The sequence below is a fragment of the Caloenas nicobarica genome, chromosome 2, assembly GCF_036013445.1.
Source record: "Caloenas nicobarica isolate bCalNic1 chromosome 2, bCalNic1.hap1, whole genome shotgun sequence".
NCBI lineage: Eukaryota > Metazoa > Chordata > Aves > Columbiformes > Columbidae > Caloenas > Caloenas nicobarica.
Genome location: NC_088246.1, coordinates 117,633,987 through 117,643,831, shown reverse-complemented (window position 1 = coordinate 117,643,831; position 9,845 = coordinate 117,633,987). Strand labels below are relative to the sequence as shown.

Here is a 9,845-nt window from a genome sequence, read left to right as displayed (position 1 = left end):
GTGACTCAGGGAGTGTTTCAAAACTAAGTACTGGGGTAATGCCAGGGACACAGAACTGCAGCAAAATGCCCACAGGGCAGAGAGCTGGATAGAAGCGGTTTGAGCACAGCTCTGGAAAGTTAAAACTCCTCTGTTCTTACCCCGTCTTAGCAACGGCTATTTTTTCAAGGACTTCCTTGACGAAATGTAAGCAATATAACGTGCCTGTTAAAGGGAGACAACATAATTTATCTGCTTGGCTGGTCTACTGTCACAAGAAGCTGATAACGTTTGCAAGGCATATATGGATTGTTAACAATCACTAATTAAATGTTTTTTCTCTATCATCCCGTTTCCAATAGACGACAACGAAGTTTTTACACTACCTATTTTAGTGGCTAATTCCAGCCTCTACCTGGCGGCTTAGATACACTTACTTGCTAGCACAGATAGAGCCTACCTCTAGATATGTAGCAGCAAACAAAATCTGCTAGCAGAGCGCTTAATCTCAGGGGCGCTCGGAGGCAGGAACGGAGCGCAGTTCTCCGCGTAATACACGGGCTCTGCAGATAAAGCGACGGCGGGGCAGGCGAGCAAACATCGGATTTACCTGCCCCCGCGGGGACCCACCCGCCCGGTGCCGGAGGGGGCGTGGCGGGGGGGAAATCCCGTTCAGGCGAGTGGCCCCCCCCGCAAAACACTCCCGGTCCTAAAGTTTTGCGGGAAAACTTTTGTGTCTTGGCGCCGCTGCAAAAGCGGCTCCCGGGAGCGGCGGGCAGGTGAGGAGCTGCCGCGGGGGCGGGCGCGCCGGGGCGGGTGTGGCGAGGGCCCCCACCCGGGGCGTGTGGGTGGATTTGCGGCGGGATTTCTTCCCCGGCTTCGCAAGCAGCGGCTCCTCCGGCGCGGCTCCCCGCCGGCACCGCCCAGCCCCGGGGCGCCGGGAGTTGTACCGGCGGGAGCGGGAAGAGGCAGCGCGGCTGTCCCGGTAGGTTTTTCGCGGACCGCCCCTGGGGAACCGGAGTGGCCCGGGGCGAGCGCCTGCTTCGCCTACCCCTGCCTTTCCGGCGCGTCCGTGGCAGGAGGCTCCTACTCCCGGGACCGGCCACCGAGGGTCGCGTCCTCTCTGAGAGGGGGATTGCGGCTCGTCTTGGGGGCCCAGGGCCCTGGAGCGTCCCCCAGAAGTTGAGGGGAATGGCGAAACCCCCCCTGCGGCACCGTGCGAGGCTGCACTCCGCAGAAGGACCAACTTTTCTGCTGACGCCTTACCTCTTCCCCCTACTCCCCTCCTCCTCCGCATCGTCCCACAACGGGAATCAGGCATTCAGGGCACGTCTCCAAAATAAAAAAAAAATGGTTAGTATTGTATGTGCGTTTTCAAGCAGTAGAGTGAACGATTGGGGCAGACTGCAAGTCTGCTTGGCATGCTGGTAACGCCTCGGTTCACTGCAGTCAATAAACAAGATCATGTAATTTCACCGATTTCAAAAAAGGAAGATCTTGCTTTGACACAGACCTTTTCCTAATCTCACCCATCCTAAGAGGGGAAAGAAAGTCTACCTCCAGTCCTGCTAGAAGATTGAGAGCCATCAAGTTGCTGTCTCATGAGCCCTGTTTCTGTTTAACTTCCCCAAATCCAGGTGACTTCCACGGGACCGCTTGCTGACTTCATGTAGTGCTCCAGGCAGGTAAGAGCTGAGCATTCCAAACCTGTCTTTGTCTGCTGAGCTGCAGGAGGGTCCCCCAGTCCTGTCTGGGAAGTATTATGAAGAATAATAATAATGCTTTTTCCTTTTTGGAGCAACATGTCCTGCAGCTGTAGAATGAAATCCTTAGTATTGAATTTTCTGGTAAACTGATGAAGTTCCAAACCCATTACTTTCAGTGCTGGAGTGTCTTTTCTTTTCTCTTTAAGCAAGAAAAATTTTTAATGAGGCTAGTGCGTTAACCTGCATATTTGTGGGCAGGACAACTCTGCATTTATCTGTTGTTAACACGAGTATAGTTTTTGTTTGTTTCTTTATAAATAATTATTAGAACTGCAGCTTTAAACTAAGGTACAAGTGGCTGAGAGTTGCTGTGTGGATTAAACTGCTGTGATCTGAAGTTCAGTAGGATTTATGATTGAGAAGCAGGACCAGGTAAGTGGTAGTATTTGTGCATGTTCTTAGAAGCAATGCAGGTGCTATGGATTGCTTTCAGGCAGCTGGTACAATTCCTATGGAAAGATTTAATGGCATTAGAAACAAACAGTTGTTTCTTTTCTAAAATGAGTCTTGTTTACATCCATTGCTTCAGTTAGAGGGTTTTTCCTTTCAAAATATATTAGAAGGATAATGAGGAACTAGTAAGTTTAATAGATCAAAATGGCCAAATCAAATGCAAACCATGTTTTGTTTGTCATGTGATTAATTTTTTTATAACATGTGGTATGCTATGAAGTGCATTAATAACAATACAATTGCTATAAAAACATTGCGGTCTGCTATGTAACAAGGGAGAGTGAAGTTGAAAAATGTTAAATATGTGCAACTTGGCTGATTGGCAAATTACTTTGGTGATGTTGATGGTTGGAATTTCCTTGTTGCTCTTGAAACTTTAAATTTTTGAGCTCTGTTTTTTTTGAAGGGGGCTTTATTGTTTCAGTATTTTCAGCAGGTGAGTGAAGGATGTGCGCTTTGTTTAAACAGTTCTCTCCTTTAAAAAGAAATCCCAAAGTATTTCATACAAAATATTTAATTATTTTTTGTCTTACAGAACTCTAACAACGTTCTCTTAACTTGATTTGCAAGGTTGTTAGGTAGTAATCTTCTGTTATTGCCAGTGATAAAAGTTGTGCAGGCCAGATGTTGTCATCAGCTGCACTTCAAAGCAACCTTCTTATAAGCAGCTCTTTAGGTGAAGGAGCTGCTGAAGTGTCAGAAGGACTGATGTACCAGTGGCCCTGAATGCTAGGTATCTCCCTCTTTGGCACCAGGTACTACAATACTGTCTGTCATGGAGTCAGAAACTCATCACTGCCTTGTATTCAGCCCCTGTAGTGAGGCCTGCCAGATCATTAACCATTTCCCCCATCCGCCAAGTAGATTCCTAGGGATGAGAATGGCTACATTACTGGAATTTCTCCCCGACACGCGTGCGTTTTTGTTTTTTTTTTTTTTTTTTTCTCCCCCCCAGCCTCTATGAATTAACCAGCCTCAGTGCTGCTGAGTAATCTTGATCTGGTTACGCACCTAATCTAAATTTCTGTAAGGACTTTGACTTCACCCAACTATAATACTCACTGTAACATGCTGGAGAGAGAAAATGGCAAATATTAGAATAAACCAGAATGAAGAGTAGCACTGCCTGATATGAGGAATTGTGCAAATATTGTTAAGAGCTGGAACTGCTAGTTGTGAAACCAGAAAGTTGAGATGTCGATGGTGGAAAGGTGATCCTGGAGGATCACCTACGCGTGATGCAGGACACAAGCTAACAGATGAGAAGTGAGGGAGGAGGGGGAGCGTTGAAGTGAGAAGATATCTTTGCCTCCTTCCGCTGACTGAGCTGAAGGTAACCTGGGTCAGTGTCCAGCAGGACATTCCTTGGTGCAAAATTTTCTTGCCGTGATACTCTGGTGGAGGCATCAGAAAAAGTCTTTCTTCTTGGAGTAAGGAAGGAAGGAGGGAAGAAAAAAAAATATGTGGGGGGTTGCAGTAGCTTCCTGTGGCCTTTTTCTCATTTTGCTTTCGTTAATTCAGTTATGTCTAAGGAGATGTTGAGTTGGTGGGAATTTGTGGTAACCCACAGTAATATGAATACTCTGACATCTGTGTTTCTCTCAGTATTCTGCTGGCGAACCACTCATCTTGATCATCTTTTTCGTCTTTTTTTTTTTTTTTCAGGTGAAGGAAAAAAAGGTGCAGGGAAACTAAAAAGAAAGGTTTCTAAATAGTTTGAGGCAATCTAGTATTTTGCTTTTTTTTAAATTTCATTTTGAAACTAGGTGCAGATGAGGGTAACAGTGGCAAGGAAATCTTAAGTTAGCCAAACAATACTGTGACCAGATGCCATTGGTTTTGTATGGTCTGGAATAGGAAGAAGCCAGGAATTGTACCTGGGTGCTTAAGGTGCCTCTCCTCAGCTGCAGGTGTATTTGCTTGCCAGTAAGAGAAAGGTGAATGATGTAGTGAAACAAGGAATCCTGCCAAAAGCAGGAGATGCAGTCTTCCCCATTTTTGGGTGGCTGTGCGATTTCAATTGCTTGTGTTGGCCCTGTACAGGAATGTGCCTCTTTGAACTGGACCCAAAACACAACAAGAAAAATGCAAGGATTTTACGTTAGTGGAATGTTGTTTCCTGAAACTCTTAAATCTGACAATGGAATTAAACAATTTGGCCTTGGAAATGAATGATTATAAGCTTGTCAAGTTTCTAATTTTTTTCTGCAAAGCAGTCTGTGTTTTCATCTAAGGCATGTAGTGTTTTTGTCTGCCAGATGAACTATTTCTCCGCGATGGATAAGAAGAATATGTATAAATCTCTCTTCAGTACTCAAAAGGACTTGAAATTTTGGGGTGTGTGCATCACTGTGACATTTTCTATGAAGGCTTGAGTTGAAATGGATAGCATGTTGGGGTCCACGTTTCCAAAAGAGATGGGGGGAAGGTCAGGCTAAAGAAAGAATGAAGTTCAGCATCGGTGAGAAGGACACAGCAGTTTCTTAGGCTGCATTAGTTTCCCCATAGCAAGAATCCCATCCAGCACTATGGTCACACTATCACCCAGCGGAGGAGCCATGTTACCCAGGAGGCTTGGGGGCAAAGAAACATTTAAAGCTTAACTAGAGATGCTGAACCTCTGTCTGGATACAGCTGATCTCTTTTGAAAATCCTTAGGTTGAAAGTAATTGCTTGTCGGCTCTTCCTTCACAGCCACAAGAGAGCATTCATCTTGATTAAAGAATATTTGCAGGTATTTCCTCTTTGCCAGGACACTAGAGAGTGTTATCCATGACTGTTGCTTTTTAATACTAAAGGAGAAAATTTGTAAGTGTTGTGTGACCATTTTTCAAGTTCTACTAAAGACTCATAGACACAGACTTTTTTAATGCCACTATCATTTTTTCATATGTGGCTTACAGATCACTATGTTAAATAAATTCAACTACTTATTCAAGCTGAAAATCCTTTAAAAAAATCTCATAAGGTAGCAGAATAGATTCAGATTTTGGATGAGTTTGATGTATTTAGAGTTTAACCTGTGCTAAAATAGGTAGCCTTAATTAAAGCTAATGTTACTCTTGTTTAAAACTAATCTTAAAACTTAGCCAACACACAAACAAAGAATATTGTTTCATATAAATTAAATTTAAATAAACTAAACTAGTTGCAAGCAGCATGAAAACTCTTGATACCAATGCAATTCCAGTGACTGTAATAGTGGATTAAATTTGCCTTAGGATGTGTTTGACAGTTTAATAAAAATGTACCTTAAACTGCTGTTTCTTTTTAGGAACTACTATCCACTCAAATCTGAAACTACCCTGGTAGAAAAACATGTTTTCTTATTCACAGGTTAAATTGCTTGGAAGTGCTCAGGATTCTACTGTGCATTTGAAAGGTGATGATGCAGGGCTTGTAGATGGTGCTGCCTGCAACCATGATGGTGCTTGGGCAAGGTCAGCTGTATGTCTTTTGCCACCATGCATCAGAGATGCATGTGATGGTCAGCACTGCTGAAGGAAAAACCATCAACTCTATTCCGTGGGTAAATCTTTAGGGGGCTATAGTTTGAATAAACCAGTGTTTCCTGGCTTCCTTTGGCATTAAGTTCCTCATTCTTTCTTTCTTTCTGGAGCAGTCTTTAGCTGGATGAGCTTTCTGAGTGTTACTGTGCAGGTGTGTAAGCCCTCATGATGGTGGCAAGAGCTGGGAAGGCAGGGATGATGGGAGGAAGTGGCTGCAGAGAGCAGCAGTGCCAGCCTACGCGTGTCAGAAATCTTCACGATACTTTGAGATGCTTTGCTTTCAGCATCATCCACATGGCCTGAGAAAGCTTTTCTTGCCCACTCAAGGACACTGGTTTTCAAAAAGGAGGCCTGAGGATGCGAGTTTTGTATAGTCAGATGGAAACAAGTGACAAAACCACACAAGCGGGCTTAATTGGCAGCATGTCACCATTCATTGTGTGTGTCTGGATTGCTCACTTCTTATTATAAAGGAGAAAGTTACAAATCCCAAGCAACTTTCCCAAAATAAACTGATTCCTGCTGTCTGGTACCTGCAGTTTAATAAATTTCTTTCAAAGATACTCATTCAGACTGCCATGTCTTATTTATTTGGCTTTTTTTAAATTTCTAATCCAGATGCTGTTGATGTCCTGTTACATGAACAACACAGCTTTTGTCTGGGGGAAAACAGAAGAGGTTTGTATTCATTGGTCTTTTGATTAATGGTTCTCGAATAATTGCTTACACTGGGAAGCTTCTGTCTCATCAGCAGAGTGATTTCTGAAGACGTGCAACCAGTGTGTTTGCTGCAGGATTGAAGTTAGGTGCAAAGAGTGAGAGCAAAGACCTAAGTAAACATTTCAGGGTAGATTAGGAAGACTGCAAGTCTGTGAATGCTGAGGGCACTGTAGGGAAAGGTATAAGTGATAACAGCTAGTGAAGAGTTGGCTGGAAGGAGGCTCCACTACCTGCACCCTTGGAAAAGGCGTTTCACAGAGAACTCCCTAAGTGTTTTAATTGCTTTTGCCCAATTGCTTCCTTCTGATCCTGTGCATCATCACAATAGCTGCAAACAGGTGCATGTATACATGTAAGAAATTCCATTTTGCAGAATCAAGGCAGAAAGAACGAGACAGAATTAAGCACCTACTTGCCTTTCTTCCGTGTTCCAGATTCAAAGCAAATACTTATGACTCATGCAACAAAGACTTCAGACAGAACTTTTACATTCTGTTAATATCTAGCTATCTGTCTTCTGCAGGACAATTACATATAAAATGATTAATATTTAAACTCTGGTTTACATTTTCTGCAGGCAAGTTTGTGCTTCACAGAGAACTGTATAATTTTAATGTCACAGAATTGGGAAAAAAAAATCTTTAAAGTTCCTGAACACAGTTTTGTTGTTCTTGAAGTTTTTTATCTCTTAGAAAATGTAGTTACTTTTTCTTATTCAACAGCTATTTTAAATGGAACTTCCTGCTACGCCTTGTGTGTGTGTGTATTTTTAGAAACTCAGCAGTTATAGATGTAACAGTGCTGAGTTATTTAAAAATACAAACGTGGAACACGCAGTACGTGTACGTTTCAGAATGGCTGTTAAATACCTGAATTTTCTTTTTCTGTTTATATGGATGCACAGGTACTTTAGCTATGTTCTTCTAATTGATTTGTCTTTCAATATTTTTTCAGTAAGCTGTATTCCTTTAAAAGCTTGAGTTTTTCTTTGCATTCTTTGTGGTAGTTTACCAGACACTTCTATCAGATGCTCACTTACAAGGGTATCCATTGTGTTGAATTTCAACCCTTCTTCTTTTGCTTTGTGGCCCAGTTTCAACAGCTGCTTTTCAGCTGCTAGTAATGCGCTTTCAAAGTGAACATGTTCTGATCCAGGTTAAGGAATTGGTTTTTTCTATGATCCACAGTGCCTTCTATGTTCTGTTGTTATAAACTGAATTTTATGGCCCCTTTGTTGCGGGTGCAGAGTATCAGGTAAATCTCTTCCTTTTTCTGAGCCCTCTGCTGTGCAAGAAAGTAATATTTTTGGTAAGGCTTTACATTTGATCTCATTTCCATTGAAATTAATAGCAAGAACTGAGCTCTTAACAAGTCTTTCCTGTGTTGCAAAATAGCTGGGTGAAAATGATCCCTTAATTCCCTTTCTGCTGCATTACTGATATCCTCTTATGTTGGTGTCCCCTAACCCTGCAAAACTCAACTTGGATTCATGTTTGAGGGTAAACGTCAGAATATGACTCCCCAAAGCACAGGCTGAACCAACACAGAGGCACTGACAGCAGAGTCATGTTGTGGGGGTGACTGCGGGCATCCTTCCTTGGGCACACAGGGCTGCTGCGGTCCAGAAGCAGCGATACTGGGTTGCCCATCACAGGGGGCTGGCACCACTGAGGTGCAACTTGGCCACCTGAGGGGGTCTCCAGCTGCTGCTGTAGCTTCTCAGCTATGAGGGTTGGTGGGCAGTGGTGTACTGTTGTGACACTTAGGCGTCTCATCTGGTGTATCACCTCCCCTTGTTATGGCAGTGGGCGGTGTTTGGTGGTGTGGAGGTGGAATGGTTTGTGCAGCCACTTTGAGAAATGCTTCAGCCTGGAACTCATCCAGGGATAGAAAGATCATTGAGATCGTGAACAGAAACCTAAGCGTTGAAAGTAATAACTTGTAAGAGTGCCAGCTTGTATATGGTATGCTGTTTACACAGTCTCCGGTGAAGAATAAAAACGTAACACGAGAACTAGCTCCACCTCTTGTTCTTCCAGGTTGGTGTCTCAGGGGAAGATACAGAAGATGCAGGCATGCTGAAAACTTCAGAAAAGTGAGCCATGCATCCGTCTGTAAGCTGAAAAGTAGCCCTCTGACAGGGTCATGAACCTAAGACAAGTCTTTGTGTCTGTACTGGTGTTTGGAGTAGCTGGTCTACTCCTCTTCATGTATCTGCAAGCTTGGATTGAAGAACATACAGGTACAGTAGATCTTCTCTCTTTCTTTTTTAAATGTAATTTCATCCATTACTTAAAAAATGATTGTAAAATCAGTTGAATACATGTTGACAGTTAGGGGGAGTAGGGGGAGTCTCCCTGTTTGACCATAGAATGGTATTGGATACAGCCTTGTTTTAGTTGCTACACTTCATATAAGCATTAAGAAATTTCTTGAGTCACATAAAAGGATGCTTCCCAGCTACTTAATTGTATCGTATGAGCTTCATTTCCAAAAGCAAGTGTTGCAAAAGCATTTTGTGCATGCCTAAAACCAAGCAAGTCCAGTTTAGAAGTAGTTCTGTATGCTGATTTTCTGTGGGTTTTGTACATTTTATTTTGTCCGGTAAAGCAATTTTTGGAGAATTATTGCTAAGCCTTTTTTGTTGTTTGTTTGAGACAGAGTTAGATAGTGGACTTAGAAGACTTTTCTTAATATATAACATCAGAGTCATATTGCAACTTTGTTTAAATCAGTGTTAGCACTGGCTCAGGTTGTATTTCTGTTGTTCTCCATTTACCATATTTTGATTTGCATGGCAGGTTGAACTAGATTCCTTTCTGGATGAAACTAAACCAGGCTATTTACCCCAGCCTGTAGTGGGTGCTCAGTTCACGGAACCAGTCTAGGGTTGGTCTGAAGTAAACCCCCTCCCCGCCCCCCAAAAATGTGTATAGGGTGGATGTCAGTAAGGTTCTTAACACCCACTATTTTGCTCTGCAGAACCACTTCTGTTGCACAGTGTTACTTGGTGACATAGCCTTGATTTTAGTTGTATACTTATTTTGTTGGGGGATGGGGGGAGGGTGTTTATTAGGTTTTTCTCCCCATTAACAATAGGGAATGTTCCCAACTTAACCTGACTTTTATGTCCTTGCCTCTATTGCTCACCTTCCATTTCCTCTGTAAAACTCTTATGTTATAATGTGCTGATACCATTGTGAAGAAATACATGTGTAAAACCACATTAGTCTTCTGGCTTTATTGATCTGCGCTTTGATTCCGTATGAGCTGCTTGGCTCTGTTATGTTTTAGAGAGCAGTGATGAGGTGGGACCTAGTGCATTATTCCTGAAATAATCTGACAATGACCTTGAGGGGTTTGGGTTTTGTTTGTGGGTTTTTTTTTTTAACTAAGTGCAATGGTCACAACATTAATT

The 9,845-nt window shown here is 42.8% G+C and overlaps 1 protein-coding gene across 1 annotated transcript in view; it reads left to right on the top strand.

Moving 5' to 3' along the window:
• The first annotated feature begins 907 nt into the window (after positions 1-907).
• CHST9 (carbohydrate sulfotransferase 9) overlaps positions 908-9,845 on the top strand; it is a 95,274-nt gene continuing 86,336 nt past the window's right edge. The window contains exons 1-4 of the mRNA XM_065629141.1: positions 908-964; positions 1,617-1,664; positions 6,326-6,385; positions 8,467-8,669. Coding sequence (XP_065485213.1) covers positions 8,573-8,669 — 97 coding nt within the window. The 5' untranslated portion in view covers positions 908-964; positions 1,617-1,664; positions 6,326-6,385; positions 8,467-8,572. The remainder of the gene's footprint in view (positions 965-1,616; positions 1,665-6,325; positions 6,386-8,466; positions 8,670-9,845) is intronic.